Genomic DNA, 26,014 nt, shown 5'->3' on the forward strand with positions numbered 1-26,014 from the left:
GTGCTGGGTTTAGACCATGTCCCCAGCAGGACATCACTGAGGGCTTTGTTAAAGCACAAGATGGGTTCAGATGTGTATAGGAGGCTGGCCTGGCTTATAGTGGGTACCTAGTGGTACTTACACCCTGTGCCAGGTCCAGTTATCCCTTATTAGTAGAATAGAGGTGTTTCTAGCAGCTTAGGCTGAACTAGGAGACATGCAAAGCTCCTACTATACCACTTATATTATATAGCACAATATCATAAGAAAACACAATTCTCAGAGTTACTAAAAATAAAGGTACTATATTTTTATGACAATATGCCAAACGTATCTCAGAGAATACCCTCACTTAGGAGGTAAGTAATATACACAAGTTATATGTACACAAACCCAAAACAGGTACGTAACAGTAAGAAAAGTAGTGCAAACAATGTAGAATCACAATAGGATGCAATAGGTAGGCATAGGTCTAGGGGCAACACAAACCATATACTCCAAAAGTGGAATGCGAATCACGAATGGACCCCAGACCTATGGGAGATTGTAGAGGGTCGCTGGGACTGTGAGAAAACAGTAAGGGTGTCCAAAATACCCCAACCCAAGACCCTGAAAAGTAGGAGTAAAGTTACCCTACTACCCCAGAAAGACACAGTAGTCGTGATAGGGGCTTCTGCAAGAACCACCAGCATCAGCAAAACACTGAAGACGGATTCCTTGACCGGAGGACCTGCAAGGCAAGGGGACCAAATCCAAGAGTCGCGATAGTGTCCAGGGGCGCAGGAGCCCAGGAAACCCCGGATGAAGGTGCAAAAGGGGCTGCCTCCGGGTGGAAGAAGCCGAAGATTCTGCAACAAGGAACAGGGCTAGGAACTTCTCCTTTGGATGGAAGATGTCCCACGCCGTGCTAGATGTTGCAGAAGTGTTTCCACGTAGAAATACCACAAACAAGCCTTGCTAGCTGCAAGGGTCGCAGTAGAGGTTTTTGGGTGCTGCTGGGGACCAGGAAGGACCAGGATGTCGCCCCTTGGAGGAGGAGACAGAGGGGGCGCTCAGCAACTCAGAGAGCCCCTGCAGAAGCAGGCAGCACCTGCAGAAGTACCAGAGCAGGCACTTGGAAGTTCTGTGTACTCAGAGTCACAAAAGGAGGGTCCCACGACGTTGGAGTCCAACTCAGCGGGTTGAGCACTGCAGGACAGAGTGCTGGGGACCCAGACTAGGCTGTGCACAAAGGAATCCTTGGAGAAGTGCACAGAAGCCGGAGCAGCTGCAAATCATGCAGTACACTGATTTGCTGTCTGGCGTGGGGAGGCAAGGACTTACCTCCACCAAATTTGGACAGAAGGGCCACTGGACTGTGGGAGACACTTGGACCCAGCTCCTGTGTTCCAAGGACCACGCTAGTCAGGAAGAGAGGGGACCCAAAGGACCAGTGATGCAATCTTTTGGTGTCTGCATTAGCAGGGGGAAGATTCTGTCGACCCACAGGAGATTTCTTCTTGGCTTCCAGTGCAGGGTGAAGGCAGACAGCCGTCAGAGCATGCACCACCAGGAAACAGTCGAGAAAGCTGGCAGGATGAGGCGCTACAATGTTGCTGGTAGTCGTCTTGCTACTTTGCTGCGGTTTTGCAGGTGTCCTGGAGCAGTCAGCGGTCGATCCTTGGCAGAAGTCTAATAGGGAAGTGCAGAGGAACTCTGGTGAGCTCTTGCATTCGTTATCTCCAGAATACCCCAGACGAGAGACCCTAAACAGCCAGAAAAGGAGGTTTGGCTACCAAGAAAGGAGGTTTGGCTACCAAGAGAGGTAAGAACCTATCAGAAGGGGTCTCTGACGTCACCTGCTGGCACTGGCCACTCAGAGCAGTCCAGTGTGACCTCAACACCTCTGAATCCAAGATGGCAGAGGTCTGGAACACACTGGAGGCGCCCTGGACGCCTCCCCTGGGAGATACTGGTCAGGGGAGTGGTCACTCCCCTTTCCTTTGTCCAGTTTCGCGCCAGAGCAGGGCTGGGGGATCCCTGAACCGGTGTAGACTGGCTTATGCAGAGATGGGCACCATCTGTGCCCATCAAAGCATTTCCAGAGGCTGGGGGAGGCTACTCCTCCCCAGCCCTTCACACCTATTTCCAAAGGGAGAGGGTGTAACAACCTCTCTCAGAGGAAATCCTTTGTTCTGCCTTCCTGATCCGGGGCTGTCCGGACCCCAGGAGGGCAGAATCCTGTCTGAGGGGTTGGCAGCAGCAGCTGCAGTGTAAACCCAGGAAAGGCAGTTTGGCAGTACCTGGGTTCTGTGCTAGAGACCCGGGGGATCATGGAATTGTCCCCAGGTTCTCTAAATAAACACTGAGATTCTGGTTAGCAGAGCCTCAATGATACAGTTAGGGACCACACAGGGAACACATACAGGCCACAAACTTATGAGCACTGGGGTCCTGGCTAGCAGGATCCCAGTGACACATATCAAACACACTGACAACATAGGGTTTTCACTATGAGCACTGGGCCCTGGCTAGCAGGATCCCAGTGAGACAGTAAAAACACCTTGACATACACTCACAAACAGGCCAAAAGTGGGGGTAACAAGGCTAGAGAGAGGCTACCTTCCTACAATGTGGAAACCCCGGGCGGAAGCACCTCAGTTAGGAGGTTAGTCCTGACCGCCACGGACTGCTCTTCACATTATCATTGAAGATGAAGCTCCTTACTCCATAGCCACAGTAGGGGGAGAAAGCATGCCAGTCAGGGGATGTACCAAACCACTGGCATCACCCAATTCCTGAGCCCAGTTCATACAAGGGTCTTTAAGTTGATATTCTAGAGGGTCCAGCGACTCCCTCCATAATCTCACCAAACCCATGTCCTTAGGCGTAACAGTCAGTGTCCAACATGGGGAAGGAGGTCCCCATCGAAGTTGGAATCAATGTTCTTCTGGCTCTGAGTCAGGAATGAGTATGGGGTCGACGTTGATTATGGGCCAAACTGACGTCGGGAGCGTCGACTTCTGTACCAGCGCCAGAGAAGGTCGCAATGGCATGACCAGCGTGAACTCTGATCCAGTAACTGATTGTGGGGTGCCCTCTGGAGCAGAGGCAGAAGCCACCAGAGCAGAACGTGAGTTGACCCGCCGGCCCTACTAGGCCCAGGAGTGTCGGTCTGCCCAAATATGAGGCGCATGGCCTCATAAAACTCCCCGAGTTGGGCAGCAGTGGCTCTGGCTCCTGGAAACTCAGGGAGGCATGGAGCTGACCCAGAAACAAGCTCCAAGGATGGACGCCTAGAAGGACAAGGCTCTTCCAGCGTCGCATTGTCCAAGTGACAGGGAAGAGTCGAAGAATGCTTGTTCTTCTTTGACTTCTTTTTGTGACCAGAATGTCCCAAGGACTTAGAATGGGATGAGGACAAGTGGTGATGGCTCGGTGAGCAGTCTTGTGACCTTCCTCTCGAGCGAGACAGGGAACGATGCAGAGCCAAGCATCGGGCCGCTATGACCTTTAGGGACCGCTCCCTCACAAAGCCTTTAGGTTTATGACCGGGCACTCGGAGCATGACTTTGGGTTGTGGCCACACTCCAGACACCACAAGCACACGAGGTGCAGATATGTCACTGACATCATGGGGTGACGGGAGTCACGCAGCTTAAAGCCGGTCTTATGGGAAGACACCTTGATGCACCAAGTAGTCAAAACACTTCAACAAAAGGGTCGAAAAGTCAGTCAAAAAGCAACTGAGGGTAGCTCTTCTCTATATAGCCGCACAGGCTGGCACGGAAAGAAAAGAACTGACATAAACGTGCCAGGGTGGCACCTATATACGACTGCAACGTTATCAATGCTACCATGACGCCAACGACAGATGCGGAGTCGACCAACGCCACCTAGCGGCACGCAAAGGTACTGCTCAAAGAAAAATCTTCTGAACCAGTCTGACACCTGGGGGGAATTCTATGGTAAGGAATCTGCAATTAGAAGTCTCTATCAGATACCTGTGACAGAAAAGGCCTGTGGAGACATCAAGATTTTTCCTTGGAATGTCATTCTCTTTGGGGATGTCGGTAGGTGCAGTATTTGAGCTTATGGTCATCCAGTACATAGAGAAAGTTCCCTACCCCAGACATTTCTGAAAACTAGGTATCTGGGGGAGTCCCAGGCAGTGTAGCTTATGAGGATGTCTCCACTGTTTTATTACCCAGAATGGCCTACAAACATCAAACTTTGAATAAAACAAAACTTTTCTCATATTTGAGAGAAACATTTACAGAAGCTGCAGTGATCGACAGAAGTCCTACCAATCAATGTTGGTATACTTCTCTTGGTTAAAAAGGTACTCCACACTTGCCTGGGTGGGGGCCTGGGGGCTATCATATTGAAAACTATGTTAAATCAATGTAGTGTAAATGCAATCTTCACATATTTACAGTTTTGGTCCATTCCTGTCATGTAAATTAGGCCCACCCACAGATGTGGAGAACCGTTTTGCTCAGGACACGTGTGGTAATGTCGAAAGGTAATATTTTTCCTACTGGTTGGAACTGTTAGAGATGTCTGTCACATAAATATGGGAACAAGTGTGTTTTAGATGCATACTTTGATATTTGCAGGGCATCGATGATAAGAAAACGTGCCTGGTTCCACACAAGTCACACTACCCTGTGTTCCCTCAAGCCTCTAGTTTTCGACTGATCCCTGGATTGGCATACTGCAGCCAATAGGATATTTTTTTAGCTTAGTTTTAATGTTCGCATGGAAAAAGTGAGGGGATCCACGTAAGCCACACCACCCTAGATTCCCTTGTGTCCCCATTAAAAAACAAAACAAACAGGGTTGGTATGTTTTCCAGGATGCTGGCTAGCCACAATTCTGCAGCCACCCCCCACGGCAAGTGAATCGAAATTCAAAGGGACAAAGAGACTAAGTGGGAATGAAAAGTAACATGCAAGAGTGAGTTCTAGAGAGAGTGTAGGGGGTGAAATAAAAAAGCATAAGGTGAAATCAAGGCTACGCAGGCTTGGTTTTCAGTAACCGACTTCCACGGTTTCAGAGGCAGGCTCTAAAAAATAATTTTGTGATGCTGCAAAAAAAAAAAAAAAAAAAAGTAAGCCCTGGCAACCATGCTTTACCCACACTATGACACTGATGGTCAAATTGCAGCGATCTACGTCTGCTGCAGGAAGTGGAACAGCACAGAGCCAATGGCAGGATGACGGCTCCACGATAAAATTGAGACGGCGATAGAACAAATAGGTTGTAGATTTGATGCCAACACTAGGAACGTTTTGCAGCGTGTCAGTGCTGCAACACGTCAGGATGCATCAGTGTAACTCCTGAACCTCTTCATCACTTCTGACATCTTAGCAGAACAGACGACACCTTAACAAAAAGAAGCAACGCCGGAGCCAAGACGCATCCAGCCTTTTCAACGAGACGGACGGTGGAAGACTGCGCGTCTAAGGGGCCGGAGTACTGGCAGGCCTTCGCCCCACAGGGCGGCATTTAACACAAGTGTATCAAATGAGTGTGTACCGGGGGCTTTATCACAAAACTTAATACTGTCCATTTGGCTGCACTTACCATTTGAATTGATCCGGAAGACATTTGCAGAGGTTTCTTGAAAGATCTCCTGGAGCTCGTTGGGGTCAATCTGGGTGGCTGTAATAAAAAAATAAAAAAATACACTTTCCATTAATTGTTACTATTACACACAGGAGCATGCAATCCCTGTATAAAAACCTGCCTCCAATTACCCTTATATACTTGAGCTGTGATGGCTCCAGTCCCCTTTAATATGAAAATGATGTGGGCCCTTAACTGTAGTAACTTATTACAGATGAGGCGTGACCTCAAGAAGCCTTCTGCCCTCCCCAGCAGCCAAGGTAAGGAAAAGCAGCATCACAAACTGCAGCTTAAGCAAGGAAAAGGCGAGGTGGAATTAAATTCTTATGATCTTTAACTAAAATGGGCAGTAAAGAGAGGTTTATGGTAACGTATTTATTTTTTTTACAAATAATTCATCACAAAAAATGAAAATCTCTCGGTATGATAGTACTCATTCTGACCTACATCCCTTTTTTAAACGGATTTCTAGAAATTGACACAAATATATTTTTGGAACAAATTAGTGACTGACTTTTGATGCGTTTAATTTCTTACTACAATGTGAATTCTGTTTTTATTCTTCAAGCCTGCAAATATACTACCGCTTACATATGAAAGATCATTCCCCCTTATGAGGTAAGATATTTGTGGGAAGCATGATGCTGTAACCAATAATCAAAATAAATACAATACGCTCTGCCGTACATTATGAGGGTATTACAAGTCGCCGCAGAGTTCCACACCCATATAAAGGGACTGTGCCGTGGGCCTCACTCCCCTGTATAGCACATCGAAATGATCCCGAGTCCTGGGTGAGCAGGTTTACATTTCCATCCCAAACTACAAGGCGAGGGTGTCTGTAAGCAAGTATTCCTTTGCTGCACCTGAGGCCATCACCCCCGGGTACCTGAAGCACTAATCTGGAATCTGCCCAATCACATACAATCTAAACAGATACCGAGCGGCAAGAGACCGCGCATGCGCAGAGAAGCAAACTAGAGAAACCTCCTCAAAGGAACTTTGGTACATGTGACCTATGTCCGCCTGCACGAGATGACTGCCATTGTTTTGTTGTTATTTTAATCACCAAATAATTTTACTGTCTAAATTGGCTTGCAGGCTTACGTGAGTGATTTCTTGATTCGAGTGTGGTGTTGGTATGGTTGTTTCTGAACACTTTCTCTGCTAGAAGTGATTTCAGAGAACCTGTCTGCTTAACTTGGAGCTAGTGTTCCAACCAGGCCAACCCTCTTCCTACAGTCAGTGGCTCCATAGACAGGGTAGTGCTCTTGCTGTAATGACAGCTACAATGATATCTGTCGGTCATTTGGAGGATGACAGCAAAAAACTACGAAATGTTCTCCAGAACTAACAGATCTATGCTGGGGATTCATTTTCCGCTTTAAGGCCTATGGCATCATGTGAGTGATGGGTTGACAGCTTGCTCCTGGTGAAGTGGAAGTCTCAGTGTGCCTGCCACAGTACGGCTCAGATGCTGGTGGCACAGCATTACAGCAAGAGGCTCTTCAGGGCCCCTGTTGCTCTTGTGGCCTGGGTAATGCCATACCTTCTCAGGGGTGATAGGTACATTGTATATGTCAGCAGACAGAACAAGGCAACCCTGGCAAGGTTTACTGGCCAAGGGGCATGCATTAGGTAAAGTAACGCTGTCACTGATAGAGAGCTTTACTAGAAAAGCATTATGACTGGTGTCCTTTCAGCCACTTACACCGCATAAAGGCCAGCTACATGCCCTGGTATCAGAATAGAACCACATCCCTTAATGCTAAATACTTTCAGATGAATCGTGATTTCAGAGTCCCAGCTTTATCTGTTGACTACTGTGCGTGATACTAAACAAACCATCGTCTCCTTATGTCTTGGTTTTGTTATCTGCCAAACCAGACAGCGATCAGAAAAAAACATAAAAAAGAACATTAACCTTTCATTTAACATATTTCGCCCTGGAGGAAGAGAAAATCGGACAACTAGTAAATAGAAATTGTGGAATAAAAGCAACTGAAACAGATCATCAACCTTCAACAAGCATTTGCAATGCAATGGGTTATCGCCATTAGCGATGTAAACTCATAACTGGACTTTTCTTGCCACATAAATTGAAAATGAAAAATAATACAGTTTCACATAAGCGAGACGATTCAAAGCACCACGGAATCAGCGTGAAGCAGCACACAAAAGGGAAAAGAAGTTCGCTTGCAGCCGAACGTATTGGCAAAAGTGCAATTATCCATGTAACAGGGGGATTTCCAAGGCGGTAACTAAATCGTCCCAAGGAGGGACACACAAAGCATTTACCAATGAAAATAAAGGACTTTTGAATACCAAGCCCATACACGAGTGATAGTGATGGGCGTGCAGTGGGTGTGGTTAAAAGCCCAGATACATACCAACACGTCGGGAAAGAGGACTGGCGCGCTGCTATGCTCGACCTAAAAAAGGACTTATATGACTTGTGGAAATGACAGAGATGTCCAGGTAGCAGCTTTGTAGCTCTGCTCACTAGGCAAGTATATCTAGTATCCTGAGAAGATCTACGTGCACCAAGCAGCATCAAGGGATAGCGGGCAATTCCTTAACAGGGAATGTAGTCAGGGTTGGACTGGGACCAAAAACAGGCCCAAACACCAAAATGAAAGTGGCCTTCATTATGTGAATTGAATACCTAGAAATGTGCTCCGTGTTTGCAAATTGGAGCAGTTTCAAACTTGTAAAGACACGCTGTATAAGTGTTTTACAAGGTGTGGAAGGCTGCATGGATTTGAGCATGTTTAATATCAGGAAAATCAACAGTAAGGCCTGACCCAGCAGACCATATATAAGGCCCACAAGCAGTCAAAAAACAGTTGACACACTGACCTGTCAGACCAGCCTAACGGGCACTGCCTGATTGTCCTATAGGCTAGTCTGACCCTGAATGCAGTCTCATCATGACTGTGTCCTTTGCTTGTATCTTGGCTGTAAATCGTAATGAATTCCTGTAACAAATCTACAGAACAGCACAAAACAGGAAGTTTAAAGGTAAAAGTCATTATTCTGATATACTTTATGTAAACCTTTAAAGAGGATTTTTTGCATTGTTTAAAGAGCTTCAGGGGAGTGGCCACGCATACAAGATGTCAGTCTTCTAGTTTTGTAGCACTTGTCCGGTTGCTGTGGGACTAGCGGCCAGCGAAGAGCAAGGCGGCCAAAAACAAAGTGGCAGCTCCTGGCTGCATGGCAAATCACATGCCTGATGAGCTCTGAGGGAGTAGACAGCGTGATAAAAAAAAAATGAAGACGCTCTGAGGCTACAATGGGTGTCAAAAGCTAGCGGCTCGTTAGTGCAAACCTCACGAGGGTGCTGCCGCAGCAGGCCCCAGTGGATACGCTTAAACCCAGAGGTAGGAAGCCTTGGAGCACGATAAGTGACTGTAAGGCCCGAACGCTGGTGTGTCTCTGCTGGAGACGTGGTGCTGGAGATGTGGACCCCAACAACGAGCTGAAGGTAAGTTTGCGGTGGTGCGACCCTTGCAAACCCCATGGAACTTCTTCATCCGATGTGGTGCAAGAAGCAAAAACAGCAGAAGATGTGTAGTATAATATAGATACACTTCCAGAACTGAGGACTGCACACTAAGCACATGAGGGCACTACCAACTGGAACTGCATAAGCCCGAGCTACTGGGGTAATCTACCAACCCTCCAGTGTGGCAAATGGAAAGCTCCACGGGCTCAGCCTGATGAAGTGATGCAGGGACAGTGGGCATAACCTGTTCGCAACCATATCCGATAGTTCCAATTTGTATCTTAGATAAACCACTGGGACAGAGTCATCCCATCCGCCATCACAGGAGACGGAGAACTATGATAATGCAGGTGAGGTGGTACACATGGCATCAGCAGGAGGTCCCGGAGATGCAATCGAGCTACTGGGCTCTCCCTTCAGATTTGCTGACTGACCAGGAGAGGCGGAAGGGAGGATGAAGTACTTATCCCAGCTTGTGCCAATCTTTCATATCGCCACAGACTTATGGAACCCCCTTGCATGCTTGAGACACAACCACAAAAAAGGAGGTAGGGAGACTGTGGTCGAGAACGCATGCTGAGTGGAAAGCCGCTCTTCACAGCACAGAAACAGGATTGGTCACCATTTGCTGACCTCAGTCCCACAGAGCTATCTTATCCGGCAGGAGATCTGGAAGCTGAGAAACCTGGAACGAGTAGTGCGAAAATACTATCTCCCTGGACTACTATAACCTGTAGAATGCTGAAACGTCTGCTTATCAACTGCTGCACGGTCAAAGACCTGTGCCTCATCTGAGGGTGTGAATGCAGAGGAGGACAGCGCTAGTGATATACCAGGTCATTGTGCACAGGAATGATGGCTCCAGAAATCGGTCAGCACTATTGAGCCTTTCCTGAGGATCCTCCAGTCAATATGACAACCAAAGGACCAAAAGAACACGACACGCTGACATTGGTACAGTGTATACACCAAAGAGGTGGATGTAAAGTTATGTTACAACCACTAAATTGAAAAGCATAGCAAAAGAATGCCACAAAGCGAGACTGAAGCCAGATAAAACAGTTTGCAGAGTGGGGAGGATGGGTGGGTCGTCAAGGAATCTGCGGTTAGTCTGTGTCTCTACTAGATAAGGCATTACCGAAAGTAAGTAACTTGTTCATCTGATAGAGACAACTAGCTGCAGATTCCTTATCTTAGAATTAGATACCAAACCAATAACAAGCCAGGAGGAGGGGCTGTGAACACATACCACCCATGTCTCGCAATAAACTATCGGTCTAACTAAAGGAGTAGTAGACATGACATGAGAAAGACAAGGGTGAGAAGAAGTACGCAGCTCACTCAAAAAGAGTGGACGACCCACAGGATATTTCAAGAAGATAGGAAAATAAAAAGGGAGCCCAAAACCGAAGGAAATAAAAATGAATCTGTTGGTAGAGAACAACAACAGGGAAAAACATGAAGTGCCCCAATGTAGGAGCCAAAGGAATGAGGTGCAAGAGCACCTCAATAGGTACTGCAATAGTAGGAACGGGACACTCATCAGGAGATAACATATAGAGACAGAAGACACAAAGTTTGCCATGTTACAGAGGAGGAAATGAGGAGGACTGGGAAAAAAAACCTGCTGAGATACCCACACACAGAGATAAAGATTTAAAGACATGGATGTGTCATACAGAAAATGTCCAGAGATATGCAGAGGATCCGGACACCACAGATGGCATAACCTAAAGGCACCAGGACACCATAGGAGGTAGATGGACCTTTGTTCAGTAGGCTTCTATGACACTAAAGGCTGAAGTCCGGAATCTTAAGCTACAGCCCCTGGTCCAATATAAATATATAGAGAAAGTTGCGACCTATGAAGCAGAAAATGAGCCATAAGTATTCATGATGATTTGTATGTAACAAGTAGAGAGAAAGAAAAGAGGTGTGCAAGAGCAACAAGACAGGAGTAAAAGAAAGAGGGGAGAGAGAGTACACCCCTCAAGAAAGTTAAAACTAGACAAAGATGAAAATCAAGGCTAGCGCACCAAAGAAAAAAGAATGGGTGGTAGAACCACCTGCTGAGAGAAGTGAAAGAAATCTTGTGGTACATAAAAAGAGAAGCATGAGGCAGAGAAACAGCATGTGAGGAGATGCCAATCACTGAAAGGCATAAAGAAAGCAATGACAATCCAATAACAGAAGAAAACTGCTGAAGAACCAAAGTAAAAACAGCCAAATCCCAGAGGGACAACCAGCGTAGAAGAAAGTGATCCAAGATGTGGACCAACAATTAAATATTGTGAAAAAATAAAGTATATGAAACTGGGATCCCCAGAATGGGAGTCTGACACCAGACCTGCTGAAGCACGTAAGGCCAAAAGGAAAGAAGCAGAGCCGTAGCTTCATGTCGCTGAGAGAGCAAGGATGAAGCAATGCTAAGAGTGGAAGCCGACATGCAAAATGCTGGCATTAGGCGACAAAAGATGACAAAGGACACACACACAGCAAGGAAAAGAAACTCCCAATGTGACAGGAACCGAAGGACAGGAACCCATACAAGTGGAGGATGACCAACGTGCCAAAGTAGGGCCGGAGGAGACAATGACAGGCACAATAATGGTAGGAAAAGAATACGATTGAAGAACACCCCATGAGCATGCGAGACACACCCCTCATGCAAGGAGTGGAAGGATCAAGTGTCAAACTAATGGAAGGAACCTACCCATGTCCTGGCCATTGCGGACTCCTGTGCAGGAGATATTCCCACTAAACAGTAGATCTGTTCCTGACAGGAGGTAGTACATGGTCATATGGAAAATATTAAAATAGACCTACAATTCATATATATATATATGTATAGAGACACATCAAGAAAGGGGCTATCCTCATGACCGTCCCAAAAGGGCGGAAGGAGAATGAAAAGGCAAAAGGACAGAGAGTGAATAAGTGAAAACAAAGAAAGTGAGAAAGTAGGGACCTGGAGTAGAACACAACTTTCAGTGTGAGTGGCTGTGACCGTAATGATGAGGCCACCGGGGACTCCCCCTATATGGCAACACATAGTTCTCCCGACTAGGAGGAGATAATAGGCTAAAGAGAGGTATCTGGAGCAAAAGTGGTACCCACAAGTCCAACGGAACCAGACCATGGAAAATGGGCAGGAAAGCACCTTCCGTGGTATAAACGGAATAGGACATGTGCAAACAACAGCTGTAGAAGCCTTATTGACAGAATGAACCAGTCTACTCCTATAGGAGCACTGAGTAAGTTTCCAGTAGGGAACAAATAAGCAGGAGAGCGTGGCTAAAAGCCTACACCAATTGCTCCGAAGAGCTGGGGCTGAAAACGACTCCCGATAGAGAGCACATACGTTGTAGGTGACCCACCTATCATCAGAGTACAACAGAAAACCCCTCACTTAGAGGAAAGAGAACCAGACTGGGTCCCAATAATAATAAAACCTGTCCACTATAGAGGGAAGCAGTGGTAATTGAACGGAAAGGGCACTGGATGGATGCAAACCCCTGTGCAGCGTGGCCTGCTCCACCAAAGGCACTTAACTGTGCCACTAAGCAAGAAGCTCCTTGATGTATTACAACATAAGAACAAAGAAACCTGCGAGGAGCAGGAACTGGACACTGGGTGCCACATGATAACAAGAACACACCACCACAATGCCAGCTGAAAAAAGGGTAACGGGGGTGGGAGAGGGGGATAACAACTTCCCCTGTACAAGGAAACATGTCAGAAAAAGACTCTGGATCATCAAGAGGACCTAAACTAAGTTCCGCTATGAGCATCTCTGAAGCGGCGTAAAGCCGAATCAGCATGCGTGTTAGAAAAATATGTGCCATCAAAGGGCATATCAAGCAAAGAAGCTTGTACAGCTTCTGAGAAATTGGAAGAACGTAACCATGCTTTTTGCCTCAGCACTACTGACAAAGCCATAATCCTTCCAACTGAACCCATGGTATCCATACACATCTAACAGTGAGCTTGGCAGCCTGCTGACCATCCTGTACAAAGGGCATGAAAGCATTTCTAGCCTCATCAGGCAGAGAAGGCAATATACGTGCCACTGAGGCCCACAAAACCCAACAAAGCAAGCAAGGACACAAGAAGTATTAGTGGTACGCAAGGCCGAACTAGTTGAGGCGAAAACCCTCCTACCAGAAGCGTCCAGCTTCCTGGCGTCATGCTCTGGTGGAACAGGAGAAATCTGCGTAGAACTGTGTACCACCAAAGCAGCTTGCACCGCAAAACTGTGAGTAGTTGGATGCCACCAGAGGCATGATGGATCCTCCAGGGCTGGCCTGTCTTTATGTGAGATGCGCTCCACAGGTGAAAAAGAAACTGGTTGGGTTCAAACTCCCAAAAGGATCTCATAAAGAGCCTCACAATAAGGAAGGACCGCTCCATAGAAGACAGGATGTAAGACATCAAGCAAAGGATCAGTGGATAATTGCACAGTAGGAAGCTGTAAATGCAACACTTCCAATACGGCCTCTAAAGCCAACCCAAGAGATGAGAGGAGGCTGGAAGCCGGAAAGGAATCAAGACCGCTCCCATTGGCTATGTCAAGCAACCAATCCGATTGAAGTGGAATGGTACTGGAATTGGGAGGCTGAGAACGAAACCCAGGCCCCTCCGATTGAAAAGCAGTAGGGTGAGCCTCAGAAAACGCCAACTGAGGAATATCAGACTCCAACGGCACTGCACCCAGCATCAGAGTCAACAGACGCCGGGATGGAGAAACCTCTGAAGGAACATCTGTCCAACTCCAGTGATACCACAATGTGGGCATCGAGTGAAGTTGTAGGCACCACCACCGCTTAAGTCAGAAGTGATGAAACAAGCGCAGACGATGGGAGCCGTGGGAGACTGTGTCGAAGTTGAGGGGCCCAATGGGCACCGAGGACGAAGACACCTGTGAGGATGCCGTTGGGGCACCCGCCACCTCTTTGGGGCCTGAAGGCACTCCAGAGGGAAGAGAAGTCTCAAAAACAGCATGCAAGGATGAGTAATAGTCCTGGATCTGGGCCAGAGTCGACCAGGTGCCAGGATAAGGCGGGAGTGACGGGGTCGACTCCTGCGCAGACTCGCCTTCAGAAGATCTGTGGGAGCTACGCAGGAACAGTGAAGCCAAAGGAGGGCGAGAAAACCATGGGCAAAACTTACCTTGAAACATCGAAGACATCGGATGCAAGGGACTCCTCGAACGGTGTCTGGGAAAAGCAGTAGAAGATGAAGGACTACGATGCCTACGAGAGTCCTGCAAAGACTGCGACACAAGCGCCGCCAAGAGCTTCATCCACTGCTCATGCAACACCTTGGGCAGCAACTGTTGACAGGTGTCGCAGCCGTTGGTATCGTGAGGGGAGCCTAGCACCACAAGCAAACAGAGTGTAGGTCTGTGAACGACATCTATCGAGCACAGGATCGCAAGGATTAAACACTGTTCCAACGACAAAAAAGTCGAAAGGGAAGGTCAAAAGTGGCCCGAGGAACCTGCTTCTCCGGATCTGCGTTGCTGCGTGGAAAAGAAGAAACTGAAGTCAGTACGTCGGAAGAGGGACTATATGGACTCTGTCAACATCATATCTGTCGATACAGAGTTGCACAACGCCCTCTACCAGCATGCAGAGGTACTGCTGAAAAAGCTTCTTCGTATCCAGTCTGGCGCATAGGGAGAATTCTAATTCTAAGATAAGGAATCTGCGGTTAGTTCTCTCTATCAGATAAGATTTGTACATCAAAATATGCTTACATGGATCCACTCGCAAGACCAGAAGAAAATAAAGAGAGACAAACAGACAGTCTTGGCAGGCGACCCCGAAAACCAGGGGGAGGCGTGACAAACCATCATCAAGAATTTCCTGCTACAAACCTTCCAGGAGAACAACGATGAAATAAAGGCAGTTAAAGTAGATCAACAGAGTGATCTTAAAGAAATGCAGAAGGATTTCAGTGAGATAGAAGTTATGAGATAAAGCAAATAGCCTTGATAAAAACCTTGACAATTAGATCAACGACTGAGAATGTCTCCAAATCCACAAGCCACAACTGGAACACCACCACATCACACTTCAAGGGCAGTGTGAAGACATACAGAACAGCATCAGGTGAAAAATATCTGCATTCAGGAAGTGCTCTATGAATTTGAACGAAATGACATTGACCAATATGAGTAGGATCCAATACATAACCATGCAAGACTGAGTTCAGACAGAGGCCCCAATGGAAGAGAACAGAAATCTCCCCCTACTGTGCTAGTCAGAGAACACGTCTTCTTGGACAAAGACACCATAAATTACCAAGGCTAGATAGATAGACCTGATCTGCTATGGAGCAGAGATAAAGCTCTTCTAATACCTTTTAGCAGTACCACTACTGAAACAAAGCTTTCAAAACTATCGCAGACCTGCTGCGATCCAAGGGCATTAAATATCGTTTGGAGGCAGGTGGACCACTTTCGATTTGATCTTCCAAGGGCAACAATAAGCCTTATCCTTGAAAGACTCAGCAGGGGCGATGTTGCATGAATCCCTCACTGTGGTGGGGTGGGTGGAGAAAGCTGGCAGCCACACTAAAAAGATGGCACAGAGTTTCCCGGTGATGCACAAAAAGTCACCCTGACAAAGAAGAGATTGCAGCAGGCAAAGACCACAACACACTTCATTGGGAAACCAAGACCCAAGTATGCTTGGCATTTAAATGAATTCCTGCTTAACCCAGTTGTCACAGATACTGTCAGTAAACAGACTGCTTAGTATATGTCACCAAGCAACACAGGGGAACTGAACAGGGTAGTGGTGTGTGATGCTTTAAAGGGTTAATCCAAGGCTCATTATAAAGAAGGCTGCCTGTCCCAACCATCTGAGGAATCTGACACACTCTAAGTTAAGGCAAGAACTAAGGGAGTTAGACAAAAAAAATCGAACCCCCTCAGGGTCAGGCTTCACACCCAAATCCCCATGGCAGCCAACACTCCACTCCCCCCTCACCCTCTCAATGCACACTGCTGAAGGACATGTGAAGCAGGGGTTTCGGGTTTGTCTTCATGGTTGTACTCAGGGCCTGATGTCTAAACAGGCCCTGTGCCCAACTCCCCACAGGTAGCCACCAACCAATTTTAATATTTCAGGCAGTACCTGCGCTCATTCTTCACCCCCATGGTAACATGGGGCAAAGCTTGAGCAGTGGTTCCCACGTCAGTACTGTGGAACCTCACGAGAGGGCCACACTAAGGGCCTGATTACAACTTTGGTGGAGGGAGTTAATCCGTCTCAAATGTGACTGATATCCCGCCCGCCAAATTACGAGTCTATTATATCCTATGGAACTCGTAATACGGTGGGCGGGATATCCGTCACATTTGGGACGGATTAACCTCCTCTGCCAAAGTTTGTAATCAGGCCCTAAGTCCTGCAGGATTACCGCTGTTCCTGTGGCGCTAAAAAAATCTTTTTTCTTTTCTTTTTGGCCCTGGGGGGCAAGTGCCTTATAATGCCCACCACAAGTGCCGGGGTGTACCTACCCTGCTCCCCTGTACAACTGTTTTTAAACAAATTTAAGACACTGGGACAAAAAACAAATCTCCCCAGCAACTGTATTAACTACCAGTGTTATCTTACCATTAGTACAGTGCCTGGAGTATTGCTGGATATACAAAGATCTCTGCAGCTAGTACTTTAACCCCATAAGATATTTTAAAATGTAGCCTCTTTGTGACCAATGAAGTAAGCCAGAACAGATTTACTCTATATGTCCTTGCTGTTAATTTCTTTGCAGTTGGGTACTAAAACAAATATCAAATTTAATGTCAGACTCCACTTCTCATGGCTCCACCCTTTGTGACTCAGCCCCTTGTCACTGATCCACAATCTATGGGTTCCCAGAGTATTTTTTCCCCAATTCCAACACTCCAGTAATTGTATGTAAAACTGTTATGTGAATGTTCTTTAAAAAAAAAAAAAAAAACTTCTTGCATGGGCACGGCTTTCTTGGTCGCAAGACTGTACACCACTGCACCATATAATGCGGCAGCGTGATGCATAGCAAGGCTACTGTGCAGGAGGCCGGAAGTGACGATAAGGATATGGTGTTGAGATCCCTTCAGTGCCGAACCTCAGCATACACCACGGCAGTCTCCGACATCTATCAGCTTGTCTTACAACAGCTAAGACATAAACTGAAAAGGCTGCCGCAGGTAGCCTGGGACTGGCCATGCTCTTATATAAAGAAAAGGCAAAAGGTTGCCCTTTTACTTATGACACAGAGGGAAACCAAAAGGTGGGTGGGGCCTACATTGGTAAAACCAGCTATAATTGGGCAATACTAGCTACTTACTGTGCAGTTTTCTAAATGTTGTGCCCCTTCGGTTTGATGTCCATTACCTCCCACTCAGAGGCATGCTATTTAGAACACACTAAATACACCAAGATATTTCCATTTTGGGTTTACCAACTAGATTTGCTGTTTAAGAAGCGATGAAGCCAGATATGTGGTATTTTTTATCGTAAGCAGTGCTTTAAGTGGGACGAAAAAAATGGAGGCTCCATAAAAGGGACATGGCACAGAGGAGTAACTAGCAATCCTGTCCAAGAAGTGTGGCCTGTGTAATTAAAAGGTGGCCTTAAAATCCAGTGCTTCACACAAGGTGCCACATATTTGAGTTCCTTTCTGCGAGTTTTCTGTTATTACATCCAGAAATATCAGACAATGAAAATAGGCCTAACACAAGTCAGATATACTGGCTTTCCATGATTTGGTGCAAATAATTACATTGAAAGTATTTAAATTCTGAGAACATGAGACTACGAATTAAACATTACTAAGGTGTCCTAAAGGGGGAGGTATTTGGGATGCTTTATTCGCTCTTCCCTTCACACTACTTTCCTCTGCAGTCTCGCACTGTTGGGCAGTTACACCCTTTTCTCCCCATGCTTTTTTAAAATACCCCATTTGCACATCTCACACCATCTCGTTCCTCTTCATCCGCCTTTTCTCTCTGCCCTTTTGCATGTAGTTTCTTGCATCACCCGGTCCCCTTTCAACAAGCCCACTCTTACAACCATACACACTCTCCAACCTGTAAATGTTTTTCTTCGGCATGGACAACATTTGAACAGCTGTGCATACCTGCTTCACACACTTCCACATAGTGGTAATTACAATTGGCACACACATGGCCATAACTGTGTGTGTTTTGCAACGAGGCAAACGACTGGATGGACGTGTACAATACACGTTTATGGCCCACTAACAGGCACGGTGATAAACTCGCACTGCTTTATGCATAAATACAGAGCACTCACCAGTGCCACATCATAAGCACCCACCCACAAAATTAACTCACTCAGCGGGAGAGCCGATACTATAATATTCACAGAGCTCAGGAAAACTCGGCCCATAATGCTTTGTAGGGTATTATTTTTACAAAACATGTATACTCATAACTCAGCCTGTGGTGGTCCTAGGACAATGGGATCACCACCAAAACCTTCACGTCAACATGCTCTTTCAGTCTACATCATCTTTGGGTCCCACCAGGGGTTAGTGGGAACCCCTCCCACCATTCAGTGTCTGTTTAAGCTCTCTCATGGTTTGAACTTTTTAATTTGCAACTGGAAATAGCTTGTGTTTTAAGGGCCTTGTTTGGAATATCATTGTTATAGGCCTGCTACCCCTGAATATATATATAAAAATGCATGATGTACTCTAGGGGCTAAATATATGGTTATGCTGCATTCATTATTGCCATTTTCTTTCTATGTGGTTATGTCTTCCAGGGGCTAACTATATAGATACATGAGCATTTTTCTTACAAATGCTATTTTCATTGTGGTAGCCTCTAGGGCAGAGGTCTTCAAACTGGGGGGCAGGCCCCCCTAAGGAGGCCTCAAGTGATCCCAGGGGGGGCACCAGACACTGGCCAAAAGAAGTATTATACAGATAACATGCCTTTGTTTAAAGCAGAAGCATGTTGTATTTTTCAAAAGGTAACAGCACTTAACTGCAATGTTTAAATAGGTCTAGACATATTTAATCATTACCATCTTTATAAAACAATTGTGTAAAATTCTGAGGGGGGCAATGATTTTTATTTTTCAACCGGTGGTGAGGGGGTGGGGAGAGGGCATTAAAACGTTTGTAGACCACTGCTCTAGGAGGTGTTCTAAGCATTACAGTCATATCAACATATTAAAATATTCATGGCATGGAAACTTGTCCCATAATGCTTTGCAGTGCATTATTTTTTACAAACCATTTTGCTCGTAACTTAGCCTGTGGTGGTCCTAGGGCAATAAGACCACCATCAAAACATTGACCACAATGTGCTCTTTTTGTCTAAATCATCTCTGGGTCCCCACATTGTGTTAGTGGGGACTCCAAAATAATAACCAACCAGTGTGTATTTAAGCTGTCTCCTGAGTGGAACCTTTGTTTTACAAGTGGGAGAAGTTATGTTTTGGGGGCCTTGTTTGTAATATCATTACAGTAGCCCTGCTAGCCTTAAAAATGTGTAATGCACTCTGCCCTCTAAGGGGTGAATACATGGTTACACTGCATTACTTTCTCCCATTTTTTCATGAGGTTATGCTCTCTAAGGGCTGACTGTATGGTTACATGCCCATGTTTCTTCCAAATGCTACTTTATTGTGGTGTCCTCTAGGGGCTGTTCTCAGCATTGTAGTCAACATACTATAGTATTCATGGCACAAAAACTCGCCCCGTAATGCTTTGCAGGGCATTACTTTTACAAAAACATGTTTGCTCATAACTCAGCCTGTGGTGGTCCTAGGACAACGGGACCATCTTCGAAAAGCACTTTCTGCCTACATCATCTTTGGGTACCCACCCTAGGTTAGTGGGACCCCAAAGTAACCCCTTCCACTGTCTTTTAAACTTTCTCATGGCTACAACTTTTGTTTTACAGCTGGAAGAAGTTTTGTTTTAAAGGCCTTGTTTGTAATATCATTGCAGTGGGCCTGCTAGCCCTAAAAGCACCAGTATATGGTTACACTGCATTACTTTATCCCGATTTGTTTTCATGGGATTATTCCCTTTAGGCCAACAATATGGTTACATGACCATACTTCTTACAAATTATATTTTTGTTATGGTGTCCTCTAGGGGCTGTTTTGGGCATTACACTCTAATGCCAAAAGTTTTTTTCTGATGAACGAGTTACTTACCTTCGGTAACGACTTTTCTGGTGGATACATTAGCTACCTGTGGATTCCTCACCTAATGAATACTCCCATTGCGCCAGCATTCGATGGAAATCTTCTTCCTAGCTTCTGCACGTCGACGAGGACGTCACAATTGCCCACGCGATGCCGTCTGACGTCATACAGGCAATAAGAGGTCCTCGCGACGTGCCGACGTCAGTACCAACATTTTTTACGTGCCTGAGAATAATGGGCCATTGAGATAAAAGAACAAATAGCAATATTTAATGATATTCCAAATAAATACATCATCCTAAGAACTTAATTCATCCTTTTTCTTTATCTTTTTTTAAAAAACAAATGAATAAATATATGAACAATATATATCAACATGAATATATATATATACAGAATATATACAAGTCCTCAAAACCAAGAGGAGCACACTCAAGAATTACTTGGCTAGACCAGACAGGCAACGGGGAGGCGGGTGGGACCGTGAGGAATCCACAGGTAGCTAATGTAAACACCAGAAAAGTCGTTACCGAAGGTAAGTAACTCGTTCTTCTGATGGATACAACTACCTGTGGATTCCTCACCTAATGAATAGAGTCCCAAAGCAGTACAGCACTCGGTGGAGGGTGCCTGAATGGTCAAACCAAGAAATCCTGCAGCACCGACCGTGCAAAATGGCCATCCCTTCTGACCTCAGAGTCCAAGCAGTAATGCTTCGCAAAAGTATGAAGGGATGACCAAGTTGCGGCCTTGCAGATGTCAACCACAGGAACACCCCTAGCCAAGGCCGAAGAGGCCGACTTAGCTCTGGTGGAATGAGCTCTTATACCATCAGGGGGTTCTTTCTTTGCTAGACTAACACATTTTAATGCAAAGAACAACCCACCTGGAGAGTGTTCTCTTGTGGACTGCCTTTCCTTTCCTCTTTCCCACATACCCGATGAAGAGCTGATCCTCCAGCCTGAAATCCTTCGTTCTGTCTATATAAAAGCTTAGCGCCCTCCTTGGATCTAAGCGGTGAAGTCTCTCTTCTTCCTTTGAAGGATGAGGCGGAGGATAAAACGTGGAAAGAGTAATCGTCTGGGACATATGAAAGGGTGAAACAACCTTCGGTAGGAAAGCAGCCTTGGTCCTCAACACCACCTTATCCCCATAAAAAGATGTACAAGGGGGCTTCACAGATAGAGCTTGCAACTCACTCACCCTCCTTGCAGAAGTAATTGCAAGCAGAAAACCGTCTTTAGGACCAATAATCTTATGGGGCAAGAGTGCATGGGCTCAAAAGGGGACCCCATAAGGAAAGTTAGAACCAAGTTTAAATCCCATTGAGGCATATCAAAAGGGGTAGGAGGGAATTTATTAACAAGACCTTTCAAGAATCTAAGTATTATAGGGGATTTGAACAAAGAAGGCTGGTCTGGAAGGCAAAGAAAGGCTGAAAGGGCAGACAAGTACCCCTTAACCGTAGCCACTGCACAACCCTTCTGTGCTAGAGACAATGCAAAAGATAAAACATCTGACAAGTGAGCACGTAAGGGATCAATCTGCCTCTCTCCACACCAAACCACAAGTTTAGACCACCTATTAGCGTAGATAGATTTAGTGGAGTGTCGCCTGGCCGCTAAGATAACATCCACTACATCAGGCGGGAGAGAGAAAGAACTCAGGTTGCCCCGTTCAATCTCCAGGCATGAAGGTGCAGGCTCTGGAGGTGGGGGTGTAAAACCTGCCCCTGCGACTGCGAGAGGAGGTCTGCCCTGAGAGGGAGACGGAGCGGAGGGCACAGAGAGAGTTGGAGAAGGTCCGTGTACCATACCCTCCTTGGCCAATCCGGAGCTGTTAAGATGACTTGGGCCCGGTCTTGGCGTATTTTCCTCAAAACTCGAGGAATCAAAGGTATGGGGGGAAACGCGTAAAGCAACTGGTCGCACCAGCTCATCTGAAACGCGTCCCGCAATGCTCCTTGTCCCGGATACTGGAGGCTGCAGAATAACGGGCAGTGTGAGTTCTCCCAAGTGGCAAACAGATCTATCCGAGGACAACCCCACATCTGGAAGATTAGACGGACTTGATCCGGATGGAGGCGCCACTCGTGATCGGCCGAGAAATGGCGACTGAGACTGTCCGCACGTACGTTCAAGACTCCGGCCAGATGATTTGCTACCAAGCAAATCTGATGGTCCTTTGCCCAGGACCATAGCCGAAGAGCTTCTCTGCAGAGAAGGTACGACCCTACCCCTCCCTGTTTGTTTATATACCACATCGCGGTAGTATTGTCCGTCAGGACCTGAACCGACTGACCGCGAAGGGATGGGAGGAAGGCCTTGAGAGCCAGACCTACAGCCCGTAACTCCAACAGATTTTTATGAAACATCTGTTCTACTGGAGACCAAAGACCTTTGATCTCCAGGTCCCCCAGATGAGCTCCCCACCCTAGAGTGGAAGCATCCGTTATTACTGTGGCCACAGGTGGAGGTTGCGAGAACGGCCTTCCTCTGGAAAGATTGCCGTCCGCAATCCACCATTTCAAATCCGTGGCAGCATCTCTGGAGATCCTCACCGAGCCTTCGAGATCTCCTTTGTGTTGAGACCACTGCCTTCGGAGGCACCACTGAAGAGCCCTCATGTGCCAGCGAGCATGTGTGACCAACAGTATGCAAGAAGCAAACAGACCGAGCAGACGTAGGACCTTGAGGACCGGAATAACCGCTCCAATTCGAAACATTGGAACCAACGCCTGAATGTCCTGAATCCGCTGAGGCGGAGGAAAGGCTCAATTAAATGTTGTATCCAGTACTGCCCCTATGAACAGGAGGCGCTGTGAGGGCTCTAGGTGAGATTTGGGCACGTTCACCGAAAAACCCAGGTCGAACAACAACTGAGTGGTCGACTGAAGGTGATGCAACACGAGCTCCGGAGACTTGGCTTTGATCAACCAGTCGTCCAGATAAGGAAATACTGCTATCCCCTTCCTTCTGAGCTCCGCTGCAACCACCGACATCACCTTCGTGAAGACTCGAGGTGCCGAAGTAAGACCAAATGGGAGGACCGCAAACTGATAGTGGTGCGACCCCACCACAAACCGGAGATACTTCCTGTGCGACTTCAGTATCGGGATATGAAAGTAAGCATCCTGCAAGTCGACAGACACCATCCAATCTCCATTGTTCAGCGCCAAAAGCACCTGAGCTAGGGTCAGCATCTTGAACTTTTCCTGTTTGAGGAACCAATTCAAGATCCTCAGGTCCAGGATTGGCCTCAACCGACCATCCTTCTTGGGAATCAGGAAGTATCTCGAGTAACAACCTTGACCCCTTTCCTGCTCTGGAACCAACTCCACTGCGCCCTTTGAAAGGAGGACTTGAACCTCTTGTTCTAGTAACAGGAGGTGTTCTTCTGAACAGTAGGAAGGACGGGCGGGATAGGGGGCGGAAACTCCCGAAAGGGTAGGGTATAGCCTTTTCCCACAATGCTGGTAACCCAGGAGTCTGATGTTATGACCTCCCACTTGTGGAGAAAATCCAGTAACCCCCCCCCTACAGGAGTGGAGTGAGAAGGAATTGGCAGAAGCCTAAGGCTGCTTCCCATGCTGCACCCCTCCAGAGGATGAGGAAGAGGCAGAGTGCTGCTGAGTAGCTCCCCTGGTACGGACTCTACCCCTCCCTCTAAAGGATCTATAGGAGAGACCAGAGGTGGGTTGTTGGAATTTTCCTCGAAAGGAGGAGCAGGAACCACGAACAAATCCTCGAAACCTCCTAAAAAATCTGGAGGAAGTAGAAGAAGTGACTTGCAAGCCCAACGACTTGGCAGTGGCCCTACTGTCCTTGAACCTTTCTAAGGCCGAATCCGCCTTGGTGCCAAAAAGCTTGTCACCATCAAAAGGAAGGTCCAATAATGTCGATTGCACATCCGAGGAAAATACAGAGCTACGAAGCCAGGCCTGCCTCCTCGTAGCCACAGCAGTGCCCATTGTTCTAGCAACCGAGTCAGATGTATCCAACCCAGATTGAATAACCTGGGTTGCAGCTGCCTGAGCATCAGAGACTAGGCTTAATAATTCCTGAGGAACCTCTGTGTGCGTTGATTTAATCTCGTCCATCAGGGCGTAAATATATCTTCCTAAAATGCAAGTAGCATTGGTGGACTTCAACGCCATGCTACATGACGAGAAAACTTTCTTGGATGACATGTCCATCTTCTTAGAGTCTCTGTCCGAGGGTACAGTTGGAAATGACCCAGGAGCAGATCGAGCTGAGCATGAAGCCTGGACCACTAGGCTTTCAGGTGTTGGATGCCTGGAAAGAAAGCCTGGGTCAGCCGGTGCAACCCGATACCTCCGAGCCACAGATCTATTGACGGCTGAAGAAGACACCGGCTTCTTCCAGACTTCCATAATGGGATCCAGTAGAGCTTCGTTGAAAGGCAAAGTTGGCTCTGCAGATGTAGAGGCAGGGTGCAATACCTCCGTCAAGCTTTTCTGTTTGGCTTCAGTCACAGGCAAAGGGAGGTCCAGAAAGTCAGCCGCCTTTCTAATGACAGCATGAAAAGAGGCTGCCTCCTCCGTGTACTCCCCGGGTGATGACAAGTCCCATTCAGGGGAGGTATCTAGACCACTGGCAGTGTCAAGTCCATGGAGACCCTCACGAGAGTCCTCAATCTCCCCTTCCTCCAAAGCTTGTCTCCGGTACTCCTGTTCTTCCAGGAGGCGAAGAGCCAGCCTCCTCGAATGCAGCCTCTCCTCTATCCTCGGCGTCGACATGGCGTCAGCGGACATCGAAGATTGACGCCGATCCTCGGATCCGTCAGACGCCGGGTCTAAAGGCACCATGGTTTTCTTTGGCGCCGAGCATGGAGCCGGACGGAGAGAAGACTGTCTTGGAGTCGGAGGAGGTCTAGTCGGCGTCGCTGGCTGAGACGTCAAAGCCACAGGAGCCGAAGTCGTAGGAGCCGAAGCCACAGGAGCCAAAGCTACCGGAGTCGATACCGGCGCCGAGCCCACATTTCCCAGGGGAAGAAAGGGCATAAAGGGTGCTGGTCGAAGTGGAGCCGGAGCACCCATGTTGAAGGCCAAAGGGCCCGAAGGACTAGCTGGTCCACCACCTGGACCCATCTGTTGGAAGATGGAAAACATTGCATTCAGAAATGCAGTACTATCGGCCCAGGGGCCGGAAAAACCGGGTACTGAGGTGCCTGGTTAGAAGGCGACATCGACGCCGGTCTCGACGTCTGCATAGACGGAGAAAACACCTGAGGCTGCGGAACCTCAAACACTGAAGGAGGATGAACCGATGACATGGGTGAAGTCGGTGAAGCCGGAGAAGGTAACGGCGTCGTCGGCTGGGGAGAGACCGTGGGACTGACTTCACAAATCTTCCGACGTCGAGTTGATGGTGACCTCGACCGAGATCTCTCCCTGCTCGACCAGCGCCGAGATTCTCGACGACGCCGGGAGTCTCGATGACGCCGATGAGACTTTGGTGACGCCGATGAGACTTCGGTGATGACGATTTTCAGTGACGTCTCTTCTCCTTCTTTTTTGATTTCGCAAGAAAAAGCTTGGCCTCACGTTCTTTCAGGGCCTTAGGATTCATATGTTGACAAGAATCGCACTTATCAACATCATGGTCGGAACTAAGACACCACAACCAGTCAGAATGTGGGTCTGTTACCGACATCTTGCCACCACACTCACAGCAGGGCTTGAATCCTGACTTTCTTTGCGACATTGTAATGTCCC

At 47.2% G+C, this 26,014-nt stretch overlaps 1 protein-coding gene across 3 annotated transcripts in view; it reads right to left on the reverse strand.

Moving 5' to 3' along the window:
• The window catches only part of TSNARE1 (t-SNARE domain containing 1), a 738,845-nt gene that overhangs the window by 400,424 nt on the left and 312,407 nt on the right, over positions 1 to 26,014 (reverse strand). For all 3 annotated transcript variants that reach the window (XM_069220840.1, XM_069220841.1, XM_069220842.1), the window contains one exon: positions 5,548 to 5,625. In XM_069220840.1, the coding sequence (XP_069076941.1) occupies positions 5,548 to 5,625 (78 nt within the window). The remainder of the gene's footprint in view (positions 1 to 5,547; positions 5,626 to 26,014) is intronic.

Source organism: Pleurodeles waltl, chromosome 2_2 (assembly GCF_031143425.1).
Source record: "Pleurodeles waltl isolate 20211129_DDA chromosome 2_2, aPleWal1.hap1.20221129, whole genome shotgun sequence".
Taxonomy (NCBI): domain Eukaryota; kingdom Metazoa; phylum Chordata; class Amphibia; order Caudata; family Salamandridae; genus Pleurodeles; species Pleurodeles waltl.